We start from the raw sequence: 25,932 nt of genomic DNA on the forward strand, positions 1-25,932 counted from the left end.
CTATTGACAGCGAGGTAGCGTCTGCAGCCCCCCTGTGCTGTTAGCTGACATCCAATGTCACTTCTGAATAGAATGTAATTAGAGTTGTGTAACGGGTATCAAACTTCCTTTCACTTTGTTTGATGTTTGTTGGCTCAATGTTAAAGTCTTAATCGTTTCCAGTGTAATTGGTAGCAATTTGATTTGAAGGCAGATATTCCAATGACATTTCTAATAAGAGCACTGAGAGGCTTTCATCATCTAAGTCTTTGAAGAATATGCACATATGATTTAATCTCTAGGGAAGATGGAGATGATGTGTACATATATAATTTTCCTTGAGGAGAGATTGCTATCTTATTTACAATATGTACAGTGGTAATCTAAGTGCATTTTTAAAACAAGGCAATATGCACACTAATGTACATAATAGCTCAGTGCTGTTTTATTCTAGTGAGCAGTTTGTATGTTTTATTCCGTGAGACCTATTATTCTAAACCTAAATGACAGTGATTTGTGTGCATTAAACATTAGTAGAAGGATCTAATATTTTGCAAATACCCATGGGCCATAAACCCATTTTGTGGGCTAGATTTACCATCCCTGCAGGCGTTCAGGTTCGCAAGTAGTGAACCTGTCCACTTGCAATTGCCACTAGTGATGTTTCATTGCAGGGTAAAATTTAACATTGCACCAAGAAAATTCTTGTACAATGCCGTCCTCTGCTCGAGCGCAACCGATTTCACTAGAGCAGGGAATGTCATTCACCCCAAACAAGCAAGTGTTGGGGTAATTGATACCGCCACCTTTGAGGTGCCGGAGATGAAAAAGAATTGGTTTATACTTCTTAAATATGTGTCAGCAGGCTCACTTTTGCTAACCTGCTCCACATAGCTGAAAAAGCTTAATACATTTAGCTTCTATGTATGTGGTAAAATGCTAGATCTGCCAAATATACGGTTTCAAATGTTTATTATTTCCATCACTTACAGAGTTGCTAAAACCAAAAACAACCATTTCCTTTGCTTAGCCAATTGCCATCAGTCTACATATAGACACAAAAACATATATATATATATATATATATATATATATATATATATATATATATATATATATAAATGTGTGTGTGTATGTACTGTATGTTCGCATTAATGCTTAAAGTGATGGTAAACTTACCTTTTTCCTTCTTAATATGAGGAGAGTCCTCAGCTTCATTCCTTACTTGTGGGAAATACAGAACCTGGCCACCAAGAGGAGGCAAAGACACCCCAGCCAAAGGCTTAAATACCTCCCCCGCTTCTCTCATCCCCCAGTCATTCTTTGCCTTTCGTCACAGGAGGTTGGCAGAGAAGTGTCAGAAGATTTCGGAGTAGTTCCTTATGGAGGGTAGTACTCTTTGTGATGGGACTGGAGTTTTAAGTAGTCTTGTCAGCCTCTCAATGAGAGCATTGATGAAAGTTAGAGTCTGGAGATGCAGGGAGAATCTTTCCTGCGAATCCATCCAGACTCATATTAACAGCTCCCTAGGCAATCAGCGTTGACGAGTTTCACTGCCTACTTTCTTCACTCAAGTCCATGTCAGAAACGCTGCTACAATCTGCCAAACTTGAAGAACACTGTTCCACGGCATAGATTCCGGTAAGATCGTTACATTATTTTACACACATGTATAACGATAGAAGACAGGGTCACAGTGGGACTCCTTTATCTTACGGAATCAAGGGTTAATTTTCAGTTATTTTCATTTTTGGAGCTGCGCAGTTTCTTTATATTAAGATGGCGCGCTTTTCCTTAGCAGGGCTAGGTCCTGCATGAGCACTATGTGACCGGGAGTGGTCACGTTCCCCCCCCCCCCCCCCCCCGCTTCCGATTCCTGACCTGGTGTCTACGGAGAGGAGCATCTTCTCTATCTGTCAGGGTCATAGGAGGTAGTGAGTGCCCCAGCCATTGGGTGTATAAGGTGCCAGTTGTTTTTCCTTTTCTTTAATTTCATATAGACGAGTTATCGAGGATTCTGTTATTTTAGAGGGGTATCCCTCCGATACAGAATTTGATACCTGTGCATATTGTGAGGAGGCCCGGGTAATCCAGCCATCTCAATTTATGTTCCGTATTCCGCAACAGGGTGTTCTCATCGACCAATGTTGGGATGTTAGAGACCACTGAGCCATCAGCCTCTGAGGATTCTTCGTCCAGTGTGGTCCAAATTTGGTTTTGTTCTTCTTGCACCATTCATACCCTGATATTTCTCCTAGTGTTCCTTGTTCCCTCGGCAGAATGACTGAGGGATTAGGGAAGGGGGGGAGGTATTTAAGCCTTTGGCTGGGGTGTCTTTGCCTCCTCCTTGTGGCCAGCTTCTGTATTTCTATAAGGAATGAAGCCGTGGACTCTCCTCGTACAGAAGGAAAGGAAATGATCTGGTAAGCATAATTTTTGTTTTTCCCCTTTGTATAAACAGATCTGGAATGTTAACAATATTTTATATGGACTTTAATTCAGCAGTTGTAATGAAGATGCGCTATAACTTACTTTTTAATGTAGCGCTGAAGTTCAAATACCCTGCGCTCCAGCCGCCCACTTTAAAACTTTTTATTTTTGTGAGCTAATGGTTTGAACCGTTCTCCAATCGGTGCTCTAGCCGTACGTTATTTTTGTTGTAGCTAGAATGCTGATTGCAGAACAGTTCAAACCATTAGCTCACATAAAAAAAAGGTTTGTGCGCTATATTAAAAAGTAAGTTAAAGGGCATCTTCATTACAACTGATAAGTTAAACTCCATCTAAAATATTGCTAACATTCCAGATCTGTTTATACAAAGGGGAAAGTTTATCATCACTTTAACTTTCATTAAAATGAAGACCTCCACTACTTGATAGGATTTTTTGAGCACTATCACCTTTGCATTTGAGTGACATCCGAAATTAATTTTCCTGTGAGGGATTTTACACACACACATTTCCAATCTTGCAGTCTGTTACTCAAGTTTGCGCACAAGAGAATACTTACCAGTCATCCCTGAGGTCAACCGTTGTGGGAGAATTTGCTTGAAGAACAAATCTAAGTGTTTAAGGCTAAATCAGCCTTTTTTTTTTTTTATTAAAACAAATTGTATGGTACAGTGCCTTGCTATATGCTAGAGGTGTACACTCCCGGCATACTGCTTTCCTTGTTCATTTCTTTGACTGTAAAGTCAAAATGAAGGGACAATAAAACTTAAATTGATTGATTGGATAGATCATAAAGTTTTAAACAGCTTTCCAATTTATTTATAGAGGCCTATTTATCAAGCCGTCAACAGCAAATATGCTGGAATTCCGCAGCGTAATTGTGGCGAGCCTGATTCGCCCTATTTATCAAAGCCTACAGACCGGTAAAAGATGAAATCTGTGATGTAACATACGATCCGCCGGTCTCAATCCGACACAGATCGATGCTTGCGTCATTACAGATGTTCCAAATACAAATTCGCCACTATCTGACAACTTTTGCAAGTTATCAAACTTCTAACAGGTACGCTTGCCACGATTGATTGAGCTCACATTCTATTGACTGATTGGAATAGCCAATAGAATGCAAGCTCAATCCTATTGGCTAATTGGATCAGCCAATAGGATGAAAGCTCAATCCTATTGACTGATTGCAACAGCCAATAGGATTTTTTCCACCTTAATTCCGATTGGCTGATATTATTCTATCAGCCAATTGGAATGTAAGGGACGCCATCTTGGATGACGTCATTTAAAGGGAAACTTCATTGTTCAGAAGATGTCGGAAGAAGAGGATGCTACACGCTGGATGTCTTGAAGATGGAGCCGCTCGGCGCCGGAGGCATGAAGATAGAAGATGCCGTCTGGATGAAGACTTCTGCCCGGTTAGATGAAGACTTCTGCCGGCTTCGCTGAGGACTTATGCTGCTTCGTTGAGGATGGATGTCGGGTCTTCAAAAACTGTAAGTGTATCTTCGGGGGTTAGTGTTAGTTTTTTTTAAGAGTTTATTGGGTGAGGTTTTTTTTAAGAGTTTATTGGGTGGGTTTTCATTTTAGATTTGGGCTGAAAAAGAGCTAAATGCCCTTTTAAGGGCAATTCCCATACAAATGCCCTTTTCAGGGCAATGGGGAGCTTAGGTTTTTTAGATAGGTTTTTATTTGGGGGGTTTGGTTGTGTGGGTGGTGGGTTTTACTGTTGGGGGGTGTTTGTATTTTTATTTACAGGTAAAAGAGCTGATTTCTTTAGGGCAATTTCCTGCAAAATGCCCTTTTAAGGGCCATTGGTAGTTTATTGTAGGCTAGGGTTTTTTTTATTTCAGGGGGGGGCTTTTTTATTTTGATAGGGCTATTAGATTAGGTATAATTAGTTTAAATATTTGATAATTTATTTTTTATTTTGTGTAATTTAGTGTTTATTTTTTTTTTTGTAACTTAGTGTTTTTTATTTTGTGTAACTTAGTGTTTTTTATTTTGTGTAACTTAGTTGTTATTTTTTTGTAACTTAGTTATTTTTTATTGTAGATTTAAATAATTTGAGTAGGTTTGGGTTTTTAAATATGTAATATAGTTAATTTAATTTGTAGGTTAATGTAATTTTAGGGTAATAGTTAGGGTAGGTTAATTAATAGTTTAATATAGTTTAATGTAATTGTAGGATAATAGTTAGGGTAGGTTAATTAATAGTTTAATATAGTTTATTTTAATTCTAAAGTAAGTTTAAATTTATTATAAGATAGGGATGAGTTAATATTTAATGTAAAGTTAGTGGGTTGTTAGGTTTAGGGGTTAATAGGTTAATTTAATTTATGGCGATGTGGGGACTGGCGGTTTAGGGGTTAATAGGTTTAGTAAGTGGTAGTGATGTGGGAGGCCAGGGGTTTAGGGGTTAATACATTTATTTAGTTGCGGTGGGCTCCGGGAGCGGCGGTTTAGGGGTTAATACATTTATTTAGTTGCGGTGGGCTCGGGGAGCAGCGGGATAGGGGTTAATATATTTATTTAGTTGCGGCAGGCTCCGGGAGCGGTGGGATTGGGGTTAATAACTTTATTTAGGTTGCGGCGGGGTCCGGGAGTGGCGGGATGGGAGTTAATAACTTTATTTAGTTGCGGCGGGGTCCGGGAGCAGCGGGATAGGGGTTAAACAGTTAAGTATAGTAGCGGTGTTTAGTGACAGGGTATAAATAAAGTTGGGAAAAAGCCAAATAGCAGCGAGATTGATGACTGTTAGTTAACAACAGTCCGCTGCTCATTGCCCCGTACTTGGTGCACAGCTTTTTTAACAGCTTTTTTTTTATAAATAAGGAGAGCGTATTCAAGTTCGCGACCGCGATGTTAGCTGATGTTAGGCGAGCGTATTGGTGCCGGCAAATGCAGCATAGTTGACGGCTTGATAAGTTGGCCTCATATTGTCAATTGTGCTTAGTTTTCTTGATATCCTTTGTTTGAGAGTAATCCTAGGTGAGGAGCATGCAAGTGCCTTTAACCAATTGACAGCAGTGTTTGTAACAATGTTTATAGCAATGTTACACATAGACTACTGCTATAGACTGCTATAGACATGTGCACCCTACTGAACTCCTATCAGCCTACCTAGATTTACTCTTCAACAAAGGATACCAAGAGAGCAAAGCAAATTTGATAATAGGAGAACATTGTAAAATTTTAAATTGCATGTTCTGAATCACAAAACTTTCATTTTGACTTTACAGTCCCTAATCTTTAATGATTCAGAGCATTAAGTTTTAAAGAACTTTGCCATTTACTTCTACTATCTAATTTACTTTGTTCTTTTGGTATCATTTGTTAAAAAGCATACCTAGGTAGATTCTGGAATAACAATGCACTGTTGGAAGCTAGATGCTGACTGTTGGCTGCACATATATGCCTCCTGTCATTGGCTCACCCGTATGTTCAGCTAGCTCCTAGTAGTGCATTGCTGCTCCTTGAACAATGGAAACTAAGAGAATGAAGCACATCTGATAATAGATTTAATTTGGAAAGCTGTTTAAAATTGTCTGCTTTATCTGTATCATTAAATAAAAATTAGAAATGGGACTTTATTCTTTTGTATCAATATTGCTGCTTCACAGGGAATACTGATCCAAAGCAAGGAAGTCCCATTTTTTTAAAATACATTTTTATTGAGGAATAAGCTTACATAACACAGTATAAAGATAGATTACATGCTATTACAGAGGATAAAGCAGACTACAGGCCAACATCTTCAGTTTTACAGTCAACAGATACAAACAATTATATAAAATATTTACCATTGAGTGATGGTAAACTTTGTGCCGTCACTCCGCCCACATCTCATACTGTATTTAGCAGATCGATGACGAATCCGGCTTCCTCCAATCATTGCGTGACTCATCTGGCATCTAGATGTGGGGCATGCAGTGATTGGAGGTAAAAAATTAAGCGTCTTCCAAAATGTTAATGAATTAAAGTGCCCTGTTTTAACATTAATTTTATATACTGGGCAGTTATTAATTAAAGTTTACAATTACTTTAGGTTAACATTTATAAATAACAGAAATGTTATAATGTTAAAAAGTATTACACTGGTCCTACCCAGCTACTTCATAATGCCACCCAGCGGGCAACATATTCTGTGAATGGCACGTTTGCGGGAGAAGGAAGGGCGCAGTGTTTACCATTACTCAATGGTAAATATTTTAAAAATGAAGCATCTTTCAAAATGTTAATGAATTAAAGTGCCCCTGTTTTTTAAAGATTAATTTTATATACTGGGAATTAATTGAGTAAAGGTTGCAATCACTTTAAGATATCCAACGCAAAGACATAACTGCATAGTTTTCAAAATATTTATTTGGGAAATCAGTCAATTTCTGCCATTAATAAAAAAAAAATGTCCCTTAAACATTCCTAAATCTTGTATCAGACACCATGGGCGAGAATACATATACGGCACAAGCTACTGAGAGCTACTGAAATCCTATTGGCTGTTCAAATCAGCCAATAGGATTTCAGAAGCTCTCATCCTATTGGCTGATTTTTATTTTGAAGAATCATATCAGCCAATAGGAATGCAAGGGACGCCATATTTAAATGCGTACCTTGAATTCACTATTTAGTGTACGGCGTCGATCGTACAAAGAAGATCCTCCATGCTCCATGGCTCTGCGCTCGCCGGTCCTGCTCAGCGCTCATCTCTGCACCGCGCCGACTTGGTCGAAGTGGTCCCCGCTTGGAAGAAGATGTTGGCCGCTTGGAAAAAGACTTCACCGCCTGGAACAGGACCTTCTCCGCCGGACTTCAGGAACGGTGAGTACCTATTTGGGGGTTAGAGTTAGTTTTTTTTTTTTTTTTTAGATTAGGGATTTATTGGGCACTCTTAAAAGAGCTGGATGCCTTTTTAAGGGCAATGCCCATACAAATGACCCTTTAGGGGCAATGGGTAGTTAAGAATTTTTTTAGTGCTAGTTTTTTTATTTTGGGGGGTTTGTTGGGTCGTGGGTTTTACTGTTAGAGGGAGGACTTAGCATTTTTTAAGGTGAAAGAGCTGTTTAACTTAGGGCAATGCCCTAAAAAAAGCCCTTTTAAGGGCTATTGGTAGTTTAGCATTAGAATAGGGGGTGTTTTTATTTGGGGGGTTATTTTCATAGGGATTAGGTTTATTTTTTTTTATTTTGGATAATTTTGTTCATTATTTTCTGTAATGTTAGACTTTTTTATTTTTGGTAATTTTAGAATAATTTATTTTTTATTTTTTTATTTTTAAGTAATGTTAGCTTTTTTATTTGAATTGTAACTTAGTATTTTTTAATTTAGGTAATTGGGGTTAATTTAGCGGGTGTTAGGTTAGGGGGTTTAGTAATTATTTGCGTTTTAGGGGGTTGGCGGATTAGGGGTTAATAGATTTATTAGGATTATTTTGTTGTGTGGGTTTGGCGAATTAGGGGTTAATAGATTTATTACGATTAATGCATTTTGGGTTAATGGCGGATTAGGGGTTAATAGTTTTATTTGGTTTATTGCGATGTGGGTTAATGGCGGATTATGGGGTTAATAGTTTTATTTGGTTTATTGCATTGTGGGTTAATGGCGGATTAGGGGTTAATAGTTTTATTTGGTTTATTGCGATGTGGGTTAATGATGGATAAGGGGTTAATACATTTATTAGGTTTATTGCAATGTGGGTTAATAGCGGATTAGGGGTTAATACATTTATTACGCTTATTGCGATGTGGGTGTTGGCAGATTAGGGGTTAATATACTTTATTGCGGTTTGACAGGTAGATAGATATTGCTCATGTGTTAGGTGTTAGTTAATATTTTCAGGGAGTTACAGTAGTTACGGTGCTCACATTTTCAGCGTAAGGCTTGCTGCGCCTGCCTATTTGTGCCGAGGTGAAAATGGAGTAAAATGTCTCCATTTTCGACGCGTAAGTCCTTGTGCTGAATATGTGATACCGATTTGCGACATGGTTCTATGTTAGCTTATGGAAGTAAAAATTGCGGGCAACGGGTGAAATATACGCGCCACATTTATATGCCGTTTCGTATATGTAATACCAAAACCGCGTAAAAAAAATGAGGTCGCCGGCTTTTGAGGGTGACACCGCATATATAATCTTGCCCAATTTAATTTGCATTGACCACATATACTTTGTTTCTGTGTCAAAATTTATAGAGTAACAAACCTTGTCTAAAAGCAGCACTATAATAAAATGGCAGGTTTTCCCATGTGGATCTCTCTTTAGTGAATATTTCAGTGCATTGCTGTAGATTGTTTTGACAGGGATTGGATTAAAAGCTTTTTTTTTCCTCCAGCAGTAGGATATACAGGGAAAACACAGCTTTTAATCATTTCAGTTCAATCAGTTAATCAGACAGGCTTCATCTAAAATCCCCAGAGAATGAGAGTTTGCCAAAAATGAGTTCCTTGAGTAAACAGGAATTCTAATTATTTGGAAAATAGGAAAAAAAACAAACAGAATCATACAAATAAAACCACAAAAGTATCAAACACAAAATAACATATAATTAAGAGTAATACTTAAAGAGACATAAAAACCAAAGGTTTGATTTCATGATTCATATCATTTTAAACAAATTTACGTTTTTCTATTATCTAGTTTGCTTTGTTCTGTTGTTATCTTTTGTTGAAAAGCATACCTAAGTAGGGTAAAGAGCAGCAATGCACTACTGTGAGCTAGCTGAGGATCGGTGGCTGCACACATATACCAGAGTCATGTTTCATGTCCCTTTAATTTACTATTTTTAATGAGGAACCACATACTATTTTAAAAATAGTGTATTTCCTTCAATTGCAATCACAACAGTTTTCTTGGAAGATGGCTGGGCTTTGTTGAAAAGTCACTTGGGGGAGATTTATCAAAGTAATCCGCCCGCAATTGCGCCCAAAACTACGCATACGACCATATCTCCATATTTATGTAAGCAATCTGCGCCTATAATTGTGCAAATCGGAAAGAAACTTCTTCACACTTCGCTTGCATTCGCCTAGGCACACGGGCGCGCTCCTGAGTGCACCAATATACATTAGTAATAGGCGTAATTTCACAGCCCGACCTACAAATACGCTCAGTCAGGGCCGGATTTGCCATTAGGCACAGTAGGCATGTGCCTACAGGCGCATTGCAGCAGGGGGCGCCACAGAGTCAGTTTTTTTTTTTTTTTTTTTTTTTTTTTAAAGTGAAGTTTTTTTTTTTCCTGATTTTGTTGAGCCTGTGAGTGAGTGCTTTGTTACTTTCTGTAGTGTTTAATTTGTACAGTAGGCAGGGGCTAGTGCTTATCAACTTTATCAGAACAGATGTCACAGTGAGCAGAACTAGGAGACTAGCAAGCAACAACTTTAGCAAGTAGCAGTAGCAGCGCACGCACTGCAGTCGTCTCCTCGCGTCCTCCTAGGCTGACTCCCTCCCACCCCTGACTCCACCCTCGCTCCCACGCTCCAGTTGGTAGTGCACAGCCTGCACAAGTGAAGTGACTGACAAGTCGTCTCATACATACTCCAGTCCCCGGGCCCAGGTGAGTGTGCTCGCAGCTGCTCTGAAACTGCTGTGGTCGGCGCCGCGGGCAGCGTCACGCCCACGTCCGACCATCACATGATGCCGACTGCCGCCCTCTGCCTCTCAGAGTCAGAGTACTAGGCGGGAAGAAAGTGAGCTGATGTGCGTTCTCATTGCTGCTGGCCTGGGCTGGCTGAAGTTTTGGTTGCTCCTCCACGGTCCACCTTCTGACGCTGTTGGAGCGGAGCCTGTCGCCTGCCCTGGGCCCTGAGACGCCTCAGCCTCTCTACAGCATATAAGTGAGTGTGACTAGTAGTCTGTGAAAGACAAAGTGAGTCAGAGTGACCAAGGCCAAGCGCACTAACTGTAACACTTACACAGTAAAAAGTTATTATTAGACTGACTGGACTGTGACTGTGACGCAGGTACCTGTGTGAGAGAAGGTTCCCTCTCATAGTGAGTGTGACAGTGTGTTTGATCGCCCCAGCGGTGGTGCTAGCCATGTATTTCCTTCTGCTTAAAACATATGTGTTGGGACTGGAGACCGTACTGAGCTACATCCTGCTGTTCTATAGGTTACAGTTTATTCTGAGCTGTGCAGCCTTGGTCATGTTTAGCAGAGATTTGTCTGTATATTCTGTCTCTATGATGTTTGATCAAATTCTGAATTATAAATACTTGAGCTGTCACTATAATCTCAGTAACTTCACTGTTAATTTATTAACTCTTTTAGAAACTAGATATCATGTAAAATGCATGTTCACATGGCTGCAGAAGTGTAATTGGCTTTGTTCGTCTCTTTTAAATCCTTGCAATGCTTTTCCCTTGCCATTTAAATGTTCCTCAAATAAAAGAATTAGGGACATTTAGTACACATAAAATTATTGTGTGTGTGTGTGTGACTGTGTATGTGTATGGGTTTATGTTTGTTTGTGTGTGTGTGTGTGTGTGTGTATGTATGTATATGTGTGTGTGTGTGTATATATATATATATATATATATATATATCAGGTAATAGATCATTGTGTTATCCCTTTGTGTACACACACTTGCTTACTTATATTTGTAAATTCAATACTTAGAGAGGACAATGGGGAATTTATATTTTATTACCTAAAGGGACAGTCTACACTAAAATTGTTATTGCTTAAAAAATATAGATAGTTGTCCTAAATAATATATAAAAAAAGTCCTCACTTTTTCACTTTTTTGGGAGGGGGGAGGGGGGGGTGGGGGGGCGCTTCAGGTTTTTGTGCCTACAGGCACATGAGATGTAAATCCGGCCCTGCGCTCAGTTTCTTATTTATCATTGCTTTGCGCCAATAGGGAACTGCAATTTGTCCTTAAATTGCGTGTGCTATATTTTGCAATACCTATATAGGCAAACAGCATTATCATACATTCTTTTACAGCTTGTGATGCAGTACTTTCTTATTTTAACTGCTTTATCCAAGGCTCAGCGCCAAGAAGAGACTGGTATTGCAAGAAATTTGCACTTCCACAGGCGCATAGGGGTACCAAGAGTTTTCTTGCCCGTTGTGGTCTTTATAAGCCTTGACTGACAATGATAGATAAATATATATTGATATATTGATTTGCGTGATCCTAAATTACCAACAAGGAAGAACATATGGAAAAAACAGCACGGAAACATTATTAAATATGTTAAAATTAGAAAATATAAGATTAACACATTATTAAATTAGGTACTGTACCTAACTGCACAAAATGTAAAAGATATGACATATAAATGCGCAAAATAGATACCAAAAAAACGCATCTTTAATAATCAAGACATGGCGGCGTAAATATTTATAGGGATGTACTATGATAAATAGGGAGTAAATTCTTTTTCCGACAGGCGAAATTTATCATTATTACGCCCCAGCTCGCCTTGTACTAAACGTGCAAAGTTACGTCTATTTTTTTTTTTATAAATTCAGGCGCACATGTGCGTTTCTCTGGAGGCGAGCTGGGGCGCAGTTACAGGCGAAGCACAGTTGCCACCTCAGCCATGTTTTTCCTGGACACTTATAAGCTATACATGCTGCAGTGTGTGCAGGTAGGAACATGAATTTCAACCCTGGACAGCACAAAAATAGTGACACTGAACAGCACGATTCATATTCCTCTCTGCACACCCTGCAACATGTATAACTCATAAGTGTCCAGGAGAACATGGCTGAGGTGGCAACTCTACGGTTATGAGGCTTTATCATGATATCTGCATAGCTGGTTGCTGGTGAAAATAAGCAATAACCCTGATCCCAGTCTGTATTTATGAATTGTGTATCGGAATGTCTGTATTCTGATTGGCTGAATTCACTTGCACCTCTCAGAATGGACCAATATTCTGAAAGTATGTCAATGGCAAAGATTCAAAAATTAAAAAGAAGAAGTTGCAGAAGTGTTTAAATGGGAGAATACATTTTGTGAGTCTGTATTGATATAGTTCTTGTACAACGTGATATTCTTATATTAAAGGGACGTTTTAAAATGACAATAAGCTCTAGTTTGTTAGAACAGCTGCAGGTGAGCCAACAATTAGAATTAGCCATTTTCAGTGTTTATCTGAAGCACTGTTTTCATTATATATTTTTTACCTTATCACAATTCAAATTCTAGATAAATAACCACATATTAACGGGGCCATTTTTCACGGCCTGAAAAACCCTTAACGACCAATGACATACAGGACATGTCGTGATCATTAAGGGGTTAAAAGAGATCAGTCAGTATGATGTAATCGCTAAACCCCAGAAATCGGAGGGAAAAAATGGATTTCATGTCCCTTTAATCCAGTACATTTGGTTTTTGGATTACGAAATTGGGAGATTAACAACAAAGAGGTAAAAATGTAACGTTTTAGGAGTATTGATGGCAGAGACATTTTAGTGATCACTGGAAGATCATATTGACGACACTGGCTGCGCTTCAGAAATCGTTATCTGATAAAAGCAAGCGCAAGATAGTGATCAATACCTATGTGTTTAATTCTAACAAAGCCGTTAAACACATAGGCAAAGCCCCAATCGGAAGCTACAAGCACATCCCCCTTTTATTATTTATGGCTCCATCACAGCCATCAAGAATAGAGAAGAACCAGTAACAGATAATAAGCGTATTTTTATATTATGTTCAATCCATTACGTTTTGGAGCTTCCTGTTTCCCGAGTTTTGACAAGCTCTGCTGTTCAACCAACATTTACAGAACACAGAGAAGTCTGAGGAACTGCAGTTTTTTTTATTATCAGGCAATGGCGAAAGAAATCTAGTTTATGTTATATATCTGATTTTGTGGGAAATGGTGTCCAATAATTTTACATCAAATGTTGAAATCCATCAACAGTTACATTTCCAGAAACTGAAAATGAAACTCATGTCAGGTGTAAACATATATTTCTTTCTTCTGTTTTAGGATTTTTTGGTCAGACAGAATACTGAAAGGAACTCTTCATATGTATTGACTAATCCAAGGTTCAGGTATGTTTAACATTTCAAGCACAATTTATGTACACTTAGATGATGAAGCAAGATAATAATTATTATGATTATGTTAAATATTATTTCTCCAACATAGGTGTGTCCGGTCCACGGCGTCATCCTTACTTGTGGGATATTCTCTTCCCCAACAGGAAATGGCAAAGAGCCCAGCAAAGCTGGTCACATGATCCCTCCTAGGCTCCGCCTACCCCAGTCATTCTCTTTGCCGTTGTACAGGCAACATCTCCTCGGAGATGGCTTAGAGTTTTTTAGTGTTTAACTGTAGTTTTTATTATTCAATCAAGAGTTTGTTATTTTAAAATAGTGCTGGTATGTACTATTTACTCTGAAACAGAAAAGAGATGAAGATTTCTGTTTGTATGAGGAAAATGATTTTAGCAACCGTTACTAAAATCCATGGCTGTTCCACACAGGACTGTTGAGAGGAATTAACTTCAGTTGGGGGAACAGTGAGCAGTCTTTTGCTGCTTGAGGTATGACACATTCTAACAAGACGATGTAATGCTGGAAGCTGTCATTTTCCCTATGGGATCCGGTAAGCCATTTTTATTCAGACAGTAAATAAGGGCTTCACAAGGGCTTATTAAGACTGTAGACATTTTCTGGGCTAAATCGATTCATATATTACACATATTTAGCCTTGAGGAATCATTTAATCTGGGTATTTTTGTTAAATAATATCGGCAGGCACTGTTTTAGACACCTTATTCTCTAGGGGCTTTCCCTAATCATAGGCAGAGCCTCATTTTCGCGCCGGTATTGCGCACTTGTTTTTGAGCAGCATGACATGCAGTCGCATGTGTGAGGAGCTCTGATACATAGAAAAGACTTTCTGAAGGCTTCATTTGGTATCGTATTCCCCTTTGGGCTTGGTTGGGTCTCAGCAAAGCAGATACCAGGGACTGTAAAGGGGTTAAAGTTAAAAACGGCTCCGGTTCCGTTATTTTAAGGGTTAAAGCTTCCAAATTTGGTGTGCAATACTTTTAAGGCTTTAAGACACTGTGGTGAAATTTTGGTGAATTTTGAACAATTCCTTCATACTTTTTCGCAATTGCAGTAATAAAGTGTGTTCAGTTTAAAATTTAAAGTGACAGTAACGGTTTTATTTTAAAACGTTTTTTGTACTTTGTTATCAAGTTTATGCCTGTTTAACATGTCTGAACTACCAGATAGACTGTGTTCTGAATGTGGGGAAGCCAAGGTTCCTTTTCATTTAAATAAATGTGATTTATGTGACACTGAAAATGATGCCCAAGATGATTCCTCAAGTGAGGGGAGTAAGCATGGTACTGCATCATTCCCTCCTTCGTCTACACGAGTCTTGCCCACTCAGGAGGCCCCTAGTACATCTAGCGCGCCAATACTCCTTACTATGCAACAATTAACGGCTGTAATGGATAACTCTATCAAAAACATTTTAGCCAAAATGCCCACTTATCAGCGTAAGCGCGACTGCTCTGTTTTAGATACTGAAGAGCATGAGGAAGCTGATGATAATGGTTCTGAAATGCCCCTACACCAGTCTGAGGGGGCCAGGGAGGTTTTGTCTGAGGGAGAAATTTCAGATTCAGGGAAAATTTCTCAACAAGCTGAACCCGATGTGATTACATTTAAATTTAAGTTGGAACATCTCCGCGCTCTGCTTAAGGAGGTATTATCCACTCTGGATGATTGTGAGAATTTGATCATCCCAGAGAAACTATGTAAAATGGACAAGTTCCTAGAGGTCCCGGGGCTCCCAGAAGCTTTTCCTATACCCAAGCGGGTGGCAGACATTGTAAATAAAGAATGGGAAAGGCCCGGTATCCCTTTCGTCCCTCCCCCCATATTTAAAAAATTGTTTCCTATGGTCGACCCTAGAAAGGACTTATGGCAGACTGTCCCCAAGGTCGAGGGAGCGGTTTCTACTTTAAACAAACGCACCACTATACCCATAGAAGATAGTTGTGCTTTCAAAGATCCTATGGATAAAAAATTAGAAGGTTTGCTTAAAAAGATGTTTGTTCAGCAAGGTTACCTTCTACAACCAATTTCATGCATTGTCCCTGTCACTACAGCCGCGTGTTTCTGGTTCGATGAGCTAGTAAAGGCGATCGATAGTGATTCTCCTCCTTATGAGGAGATTATGGACAGAATCCGTGCTCTCAAATTGGCTAATTCTTTCACCCTAGACGCCACTTTGCAATTGGCTAGGTTAGCGGCGAAGAATTCTGGGTTTGCTATTGTGGCGCGTAGAGCGCTTTGGTTGAAATCTTGGTCAGCTGATGCGTCTTCCAAGAACAAACTCCTTAACATTCCTTTCAAGGGGAAAACGCTGTTTGGCCCTGACTTGAAAGAGATTATCTCTGATATCACTGGGGGTAAGGGCCACGCCCTTCCTCAGGATAGGTCTTTCAAGGCCAAAAATAAACCTAATTTTCGTCCCTTTCGTAGAAACGGACCAGCCCCAAGTGCTACGTCCTCTAAGCAAGAGGGTAATACTTCTCAAGCCAAGCCAGCCTGGAGACCAATGCAAGGCTGGAACAAGGGAAAGCAGGCCAAGAAACCTGCCACTGCTACCAAGACAGCATGAAATGTTGGCCCCCGATCCGAGACCGGATCTGGTGGGGGGCAGACTCTCTCTCTTCGCTCAGGCTTGGGCAAGAGATGTTCTGGATCCTTGGGCACTAGAAATAGTCTCCCAAGGTTATCTTCTGGAATTCAAGGGGCTTCCCCCAAGGGGGAGGTTCCACAGGTCTCAATTGTCTTCAGACCACATAAAGAGACAGGCATTCTTACATTGTGTAGAAGACCTGTTAAAAATGGGAGTGATTCATCCTGTTCCATTAGGAGAACAAGGGATGGGGTTCTACTCCAATCTGTTCATAGTTCCCAAAAAAGAGGGAACGTTCAGACCAATCTTAGATCTCAAGATCTTAAACAAGTTTCTCAAGGTTCCATCGTTCAAAATGGAAACCATTCGAACAATTCTTCCTTCCATCCAGGAAGGTCAATTCATGACCACGGTGGATTTAAAGGATGCGTATCTACATATTCCTATCCACAAGGAACATCATCGGTTCCTAAGGTTCGCATTCCTGGACGAGCTTCCTTTCGGATTAGCCACTGCTCCAAGGATTTTCACAAAGGTACTAGGGTCCCTTCTAGCGGTGCTAAGACCAAGGGGCATTGCAGTAGTACCTTACTTGGACGACATTCTGATTCAAGCGTCGTCCCTTCCTCAAGCAAAGGCTCACACGGACATAGTCCTGGCCTTTCTCAGATCTCACGGATGGAAAGTGAACGTGGAAAAGAGTTCTCTATCTCCGTCGACAAGGGTTCCCTTCTTGGGAACAATAATAGACTCCTTAGAAATGAGGATTTTTCTGACAGAGGCCAGAAAAACAAAACTTCTAAACTCTTGTCAAACACTTCATTCCGTTCCTCTTCCTTCCATAGCGCAGTGCATGGAAGTAATAGGTTTGATGGTAGCGGCAATGGACATAGTTCCTTTTGCGCGCATTCATCTAAGACCATTACAACTGTGCATGCTCAGTCAGTGGAATGGGGACTATACAGACTTGTCTCCGAAGATACAAGTAAATCAGAGGACCAGAGACTCACTCCGTTGGTGGCTGTCCCTGGACAACCTGTCACAAGGGATGACCTTCCGCAGACCAGAGTGGGTCATTGTCACGACCGACGCCAGTCTGATGGGCTGGGGCGCGGTCTGGGGATCCCTGAAAGCTCAGGGTCTTTGGTCTCGGGAAGAATCTCTTCTACCGATAAATATTCTGGAACTGAGAGCGATATTCAATGCTCTCAAGGCTTGGCCTCAGCTAGCAAAGGCCAAGTTCATACGGTTTCAATCAGACAACATGACGACTGTTGCGTACATCAACCATCAGGGGGGAACAAGGAGTTCCCTGGCGATGGAAGAAGTGACCAAAATCATTCAATGGGCGGAGACTCACTCCTGCCACCTGTCTGCAATCCACATCCCAGGAGTGGAAAATTGGGAAGCGGATTTTCTGAGTCGTCAGACATTACATCCGGGGGAGTGGGAACTCCATCCGGAAATCTTTGCCCAAATTACTCATCTGTGGGGCATTCCAGACATGGATCTGATGGCCTCTCGTCAGAACTTCAAGGTTCCTTGCTACGGGTCCAGATCCAGGGATCCCAAGGCGACTCTAGTAGATGCACTAGTAGCACCTTGGACCTTCAAACTAGCTTATGAATTCCCGCCGTTTCCTCTCATCCCCAGGCTGGTAGCCAGGATCAATCAGGAGAGGGCGTCGGTGATCTTGATAGCTCCTGCGTGGCCACGCAGGACTTGGTATGCAGATCTGGTGAATATGTCATCGGCTCCACCATGGAAGCTACCTTTGAGACGAGACCTTCTTGTTCAAGGTCCGGTCGAACATCCGAATCTGGTCTCACTCCAGCTGACTGCTTGGAGATTGAACGCTTGATCTTATCAAAACGAGGGTTCTCAGATTCTGTTATTGATACTCTTGTTCAGGCCAGAAAGCCTGTAACTAGAAAAATTTACCACAAAATATGGAAAAAATATATCTGTTGGTGTGAATCTAAAGGATTCCCTTGGGACAAGGTAACGATTCCTAGGATTCTATCCTTTCTTCAAGAAGGATTGGAGAAAGGATTATCTGCAAGTTCCTTGAAGGGACAGATTTCTGCCTTGTCTGTGTTACTTCACAAAAAGCTGGCAGCTGTGCCAGATGTTCAAGCCTTTGTTCAGGCTCTGGTTAGAATCAAGCCTGTTTACAAACCTTTGACTCCTCCTTGGAGTCTCAACTTAGTTCTTTCAGTTCTTCAGGGGGTTCCGTTTGAACCCTTACATTCCGTTGATATTAAGTTATTATCTTGGAAAGTTTTGTTTTTGGTTGCAATTTCTTCTGCTAGAAGAGTTTCAGAATTATCTGCTCTGCAGTGTTCTCCTCCTTATCTGGTGTTCCATGCAGATAAGGTGGTTTTACGTACTAAACCTGGTTTTCTTCCAAAAGTTGTTTCTAACAAAAACATTAACCAGGAGATAGTCGTGCCTTCTTTGTGTCCGAAACCAGTTTCGAAGAAGGAACGTTTGTTGCACAATTTGGATGTTGTTCGCGCTCTAAAATTCTATTTAGATGCTACAAAGGATTTTAGACAAACATCTTCCTTGTTTGTTGTTTATTCTGGTAAAAGGAGAGGTCAAAAAGCAACTTCTACCTCTCTCTCTTTTTGGATTAAAAGCATCATCAGATTGGCTTACGAGACTGCCGGACGGCAGCCTCCTGAAAGAATCACAGCTCATTCCACTAGGGCTGTGGCTTCCACATGGGCCTTCAAGAACGAGGCTTCTGTTGATCAGATATGTAGGGCAGCGACTTGGTCTTCACTGCACACTTTTACCAAATTTTACAAGTTTGATACTTTTGCTTCTTCTGAGGCTATTTTTGGGAGAAAGGTTTTGCAAGCCGTGGTGCCTTCCATTTAGGTGACCTGATTTGCTCCCTCCCTTCATCCGTGTCCTAAAGCTTTGGTATTGGTTCCCACAAGTAAGGATGACGCCGTGGACCGGACACACCTATGTTGGAGAAAACAGAATTTATGTTTACCTGATAAATTACTTTCTCCAACGGTGTGTCCGGTCCACGGCCCGCCCTGGTTTTTTAATCAGGTCTGATAATTTATTTTCTTTAACTACAGTCACCACGGTATCATATGGTTTCTCCTATGCAAATATTCCTCCTTAACGTCGGTCGAATGACTGGGGTAGGCGGAGCCTAGGAGGGATCATGTGACCAGCTTTGCTGGGCTCTTTGCCATTTCCTGTTGGGGAAGAGAATATCCCACAAGTAAGGATGACGCCGTGGACCGGACACACCGTTGGAGAAAGTAATTTATCAGGTAAACATAAATTCTGTTTCTTATTTTTCATAAAAGATCATTTGAGGAGGTACATGGATGTGAAAATAATTGGGGGCATGTTCAGAAAGCTTACAGTCTAGAGCAGTGATTTGCAACCTTTTTTTTACATTAAAAAATCCTGTGGCACACCACCATCCCAAAATTTTACAAAATCACACATTGTAGCCTACTACAGGATATATATATATATATATATATATATATATATATATATATATATATATATATATATATATATATATATATATTTATATATATACACACACACACTGTACTGTGCTGTCATGCCATGCCTCCTACAAACTATACATGACATATTGACATTCATTCACAAACAATTCGTAATGATTGTCTGTGAATGAATGTCAATGTCATGGCTGTAAATGATGCCTGATGAGCCTGTCACATACCTCCCAATATTTAAAAATTTGAAAGAGGGACACCCCCGCACTGTTGTCAGTCTGCCGCGGCACACCTGAGGATATCTCACGGCACACTGGTTGAAAAACACTGGTCTAGAGCACGGCTAGTATTAAACAAACAAATTATAACATTTCCTCAAAATGGCCACGGACGCAGCACCAGGTTTTGGTAAAATTGCCACATATAGCCAATGGACCACCAAATGGTTATTCATTGTAGGCATGTGCGTTTGTTTATTCGCTTTACAAATTAATGCTGAACATAGCAGATGCATTTGCCTATTTTTGTCGACCTATAGTGTTTTTAGCGGCCCGCACAGAGATGCCCATAACCCAACCCATTCCATGTGACCCTGCCCTTCTTTATTTTTTTTAACCTCCCATATCCTGAAATGATATTGCAAATTATGGGAGGTATTATATGTAGCAATGTTTTTAAAAGTGTGTAAAGTATAGGAACATGAACAAAAATCCACAAAAGGTACAATCTTTTACTGTACAGCAGCTTAATGAATAATAAAGTATACTGTTCATTTAAATATAAGATAAACAATACACATTATTGTAATACTGCATTAGATCTAAACAGGAATGAGACAATCTCAGCTGTAAATAAACCAAGCTGGAAAAATAGTGCTTGTTCCATGGATAGCGCCTATTTGAGGTGCCGTCTCTTTTAGGTCACTATGGCTTTCATAGAGGTAGAAATATCCTTCAGTATATCAGTATGACCCTGTCTTAAAACTCAGTCTAACTGCAAAATTCCAGGCAGTTTGCCTGTCATCTATATAGATGGAAAAATAATGATGAATCTGCACACATAGGGGCCCATTTATCAAGCTCCGAACGGAGCTTGTGGGCCCGTGTTTCTGGCGAGTCTTCAGACTCGCCAGAAACCGCAGTTATGAAGCAGCGGTCACAAAGACCGCTGCTCCATAACCCTGTCCGCCTGCTCTGATGAGGCAGACAGGAATCGCCGGAATTCAACCCGATTGAGTACGATCGGGTTGATTGACACCTCCCTGCTGGCGGCCGATTGGCCGCGAGTCTGCAGGGGGCGGCGTTGCACCATCAGCTCTTGTGAGCTGCTGGTGCAATGCTGAATACGGCGAGCGTATTGCTCTCCGCATTCAGCGAGGTCTTGCGGACCTGATCCGCACTGTCGGATCAGGTCAGCAAGACCTTTGATAAATAGGCCCCATACTGTATATTAGTGGAGGATTTAATTTATGATCACTATTGATTTGGCAGAACTGTTTCAATGTGAGAGTGCTGGATAACACAAAATACAGTGGGCCAGATTACAAGTAGAGCGCTAAATGTTGCTTACATGCAAGCGATAGTAATGCTTCACTTTGTGATACCAGTGCACGATAATGTGCGCTGGTATTACAAGTTAATTGCAATGCGAACACGGGCTCGCATTTGCATTGCTAGGAAGCATTGCGCTCATGAGAGCATCAGAACCTTGCGTGTATTTATATACACATATTAACACATAAATATATATGTATATAATCATATACATATATATTTACATTGTGGGCTATGGGAACACACATTTCCCATAGACAGCAACGTAAAGTCACTTTTCAGTGCCGTTTTTTTTCTAACACCCCACTCCCGCCAACTCCCAAAACTGCCTAGTGCATTTTTTTTTTACATTTTTTTAAACTAGATTATTTTTTTTTAATAAAAAAACTACAATACCTTCTATTTTTAAGGCATTTGGGGCACTTTTAGAAAGATAACCAGAGATCTAATCTCTGCTTTTCTGAGCGCTAATTGCCACGTGTACGATAATTTAGCGCTCCACTTGTAATCTAGCCCAGTGAGGGGAAACAAGAGAATAGGCCACACCCTCACAAATACTTGGAATAGAAGAAAGTGCATGGTTAAGCTGTCAACATGCAGAATATAGACTTAGCAATTATGTGTGTTGCATGCAAATGTATTGCCTATACATACTATACACTTGTATACACACACACACCTATACACACATATAAACTTACGTACACATTTACACTCACATACACACATGGACACAGGCACACATACGTAAACACACATGCACATATTTATATGCACTTACTAATACAAGTATCCATTGTTGAAAAGCATACCTAAGTAGGCTCAAAAGCAATGCACTACTGGGAGCTAGCTGCTGGCTGCACATATATGCCTCTTGTCATTGGCTCACCCAATGTGTTCAGCTAGCTTCCAGTATTGCATTGCTACTCTTTCAACAAAGGATACCAAGTGTATGAAGCACCTTTTTATAATTGAATTAAACTAGAAAGTTGTTTAAAATTTTATACTATGGGGTTGATTTAAGAAGCAGCAGATGCTGCTTCTGACCCACTCTGCTTCAGGTCCACCTGAAGCAGAAGTTAAGAAGCAGCGGGCATTAGACCGCTGTTCCTTAACTCGTCCGCCACCTCTGAGGGGGGCGGACAGCAATCAGCCCGATCGGATATGATCGGGTTGATTGACACCCCCTGCTAACGACCGATTGGCCGCAAATCTGCAGGGGGCGGCATTGCACAAGCATTTCACTATAAATGCTTGTGCAATGATAAATGCCGACAGCGTATGCTACAGCGGATCATGTCCGGCCCCGCACAATGATAATTAGGCCCCTATGTGTGAATCGTGTAATACTTTGTTTTAGTCTCTATAAGTGGACATATACTACTCTGTCTCCTAAGTGGGAAAGGAAAGAATAATCATACTTGTCCATACCTAATTGTAAGTTGCGCATTTTGACTTATCTGATGTGTCTAGATTGAAATGGAGAATAGAATGTATGTTTTGAAGAATTAACTATCAAAAAGATGTGATTAGGATAGGGGTCGACAAATCTCTTTAGGATCCAGTAAGAAGATTTTTATGACCCTGATAGTGCTATTTGTATATAGATATATGGGGAAATAACCCAAAAGTTAAGAGCCAGGGGTAAAATTCTAGGAGCCAGTAGCTCCCTAACTCCTGGATTTGTTGAGCCCTGGATTAGGGGTCATGTTAATAATACTTAATGTTGTTGTTTTTTTTTTATTCTTAGTGCTCGCAAAAGCAAAGATGAAAGTCAGACAGAGAAAAATGCTTTCCTTTCTACTGTTCAGACTCACTTTGACCACATTAGTTTGGGAAGAGAGAAGCATGTTTATGATCCTGTTGTTACCCAGAACACAACACAAATGGGTATTCCAAAACATGCCAGAACCCAAAGTTTTACACCAACAACAGGAACGCACAGCCATTCTCATGAGCTAAGACATGAGTCTTTACCTTTATCCAGTAAGTCAAGTCCTTCTAAAATAATGCAAGTTGGATCTACTCATACAACAGACTTTGTTACTGCAGAAGAATATTTGTATTCTGGAAAGAATGGGAAATTTAGTGCCACACCAGTAAATAAAGAGAATTGTTCTGAAGAGTGGACATCGACTGGAAATAATTCTACTGAAGACCTCTCCGACAATGGGAGTAGAAAAATGTCTATTCCACCACAAAGGCCACCGCCTCCAAAAATAAAGTGTATTAATTCTGTAAATGAAGGGGATTCTTTGACTAACTCGTTAGTTCCAGTGAATGAACAAAAAAGCTATCCATTGTGGAGCAGTAGTTCTTCTGAGCCTGAGACACCTAGCCAGCATGGAAAAATATCTCTCCGCATATCAGAGTCTTGTTTTCATTCAACCCCTCCTGTGGTTGGACAGGATGAAGAGGATGATGAGGTATTTGTGAAGGAGCAAGAACTGCGAAAATCTACTGAAATATCAGTTATGCCATCTTCACCACCTCATTTTCCACCTCCAAGCCTTGAGGATGCTCTTCTACAAGACAAAATGGAGGAAAACCATCAACTAACATCAACTAATGTAAATTATGAAAACAAATATAACAGACCAAAACCTATTAAACAGGATTCCAATGACAGGTAGGAAAATATTCCATAGCAATTTTAAATTGATGGTAAATCCTACCGTTTTTGAAACCCTAGGATTTACCAGTGCCCTAAATAAATTTTTTTACCATTATTGAGTATTTTATTTTTATACTAAAATTACACATAAATGTAAGGTAGTGAATTATATTTTAGTATTTTTATATTTGAGTTATTTTTAGTATTTTGATTAATTTCCTTTCTTTATTTTTTTCACAATAAAAATGTACCTTTATACTGAAACTTTTATGTGAAAGTTGATCTTTTTTTAAATTCCTTTTGTATAGATATTAAAAAAAGATGTCACCCTTAAAGTGATGGTAAATCCTAGTGTTTTTGAAATGCTAGGATTTAACAGTGCTACAAATAAAGGGGACTTTCAGTCACAAAGTATAAAATACTTCATGCTGAAAGTTCCTTTATTTGCCTGCATTGTATGCACCTATGAGAACCTCAGGCCAGAACGCTATTTTTCAATGAGGTGATGTTAGCCAATAGCGTGCTAGCCATACAGCATAATGCCAAATGGGTACACAACTATTTCCAATGAGGTGGAAACATCACCTCATTGAAAAAATTTCATTCTGCTGTGGGAAGCCTGAGGTTTGATAGGCTTGATAATAGAAGTAAATCGGAAGGCTGTTTAAAATTGTAAATTGAAAGCCAATGACAAGAGGAATATAATTGCAGCCACCAATCAGCTTCTGAGTCTACCTCGGTATACTTTTCACCAAAGGATACAAAGTTAGTTAATAGAAATAAAATGGAAAGTTGATTAAAACGGCATGTTCTATCTAAATCATGAAAGAAAAAATAAATACATTGGTCTTGATGTCCTTTTAAGTGAATAGAGCACTGAATTTTTACACCAGTAATAGTGCTTGCTTATTACTTCTTTAACCCCTTAAGGACCGGGCATTTCAAACTAAGGGGCCGATTTACCAAGCAACGGATGCTGCTTATTCTGAAACAGGAGTTAAGAAGCAGCGGTTTTTAAGACCGCTGCTCCTTAACGCGTCTGCCACCTCTGAAGTGGCGGACTGCAATCATCCTGATCAGATTCACCAGTAATGCTTGTGCAATGATAAATGCCGACAGTGTACGCTGTTGGCATTTAGCGATGTCGGGCGGACATGATTCGCTACATCGAATCATGTTTGTCTGACATTTGGTAAATCAGCCCCTAATACTTCTTGAAAAGACCAGAGCTTTTTTAGCATTTTTGCCATCACTACATTTAAACAGAAATAAAGCCAATTTTTTTTTATTTACCTATCAAAACTATATATTTTTTTAGTAGACAACCCAAAGTATTGATCTAGGCCCATTTTGGTATATTTCATGCCACCATTTCACCGCCAAATGCGTTCAAATTTTAAAAAAAAAAACTTTATTTTTTTGCAAACTTTAGGTTTCTCACTGAAATTACTTAAAAACAGTTTGTGCAATCATGGCACAAATGAATGTAAAAGCTTCTCTGGGATCCCCTTTGTTCAGAAATAGCAGAGATTTATGGCTTTTCCATTGCTTTTTTGGTACTTAGAAGCCCGCTAATTGCAGCTGCGCAGCACACGTTTATTATTCCCAGCAGTGAAGGGGTTAATTAGGTAACTTGTAAGGTTAAGTTTAGCTTTAGTCTAGAGGTTAGCCTCCCATCTGAAACATCCCCCCGATCCCTCTCAAACAGCTCTCTTCCCCCACCCCCCACTGGTCACCCCATCTTAAGTACTGGCAGACAGTCTGGCAGTATCCAGTTTTAGACGTTTTCTATTTTTTTAAATTTTATTATTATTTTCTTCAGTGTGTGATTACCCTCTTACCTTCCCACCTCCCTGATCCCTCCCAAAAAGCTCTCTTAACCTCCCCCCTCTAATTAGATCCGCTATCTTAGGTACTAGCTGCTGTCTGCCAGTACCCAGATATCTAGCCATTTTTCTTTTTTTATTTAATAATAAAAAATATTTTATGTAGTGTAGCTGCCCCCCTCATTACCCTACCACCCCTCCCCCTCCCAGATCATTTACCCACCCTCTAATCCCCCCTCCACTATAGACGCTCCCTCCTTGGCTGATATGTTATTCTATTGCAACACAACAGAAATGTCTTGTAATTACAAGGTGTTTATTGACCCTGTAACACTGAAAATTGTGCGTTTTCTGAGCCCTACGAGACACAAA

The 25,932-nt window shown here is 40.0% G+C and overlaps 1 protein-coding gene across 4 annotated transcripts in view; it reads left to right on the forward strand.

The window, feature by feature from the left end:
- LOC128649879 (protein Shroom3) overlaps positions 1 to 25,932 on the forward strand; it is a 556,958-nt gene that overhangs the window by 481,476 nt on the left and 49,550 nt on the right. For all 4 annotated transcript variants that reach the window (XM_053703406.1, XM_053703408.1, XM_053703407.1 and 1 more), the window contains 2 exons: positions 13,386 to 13,450; positions 22,871 to 23,749. In XM_053703406.1, the coding sequence (XP_053559381.1) occupies positions 13,386 to 13,450; positions 22,871 to 23,749 (944 nt within the window). The remainder of the gene's footprint in view (positions 1 to 13,385; positions 13,451 to 22,870; positions 23,750 to 25,932) is intronic.

This window comes from Bombina bombina, chromosome 2 (assembly GCF_027579735.1).
Source record: "Bombina bombina isolate aBomBom1 chromosome 2, aBomBom1.pri, whole genome shotgun sequence".
Taxonomy (NCBI): Eukaryota; Metazoa; Chordata; class Amphibia; order Anura; family Bombinatoridae; genus Bombina; species Bombina bombina.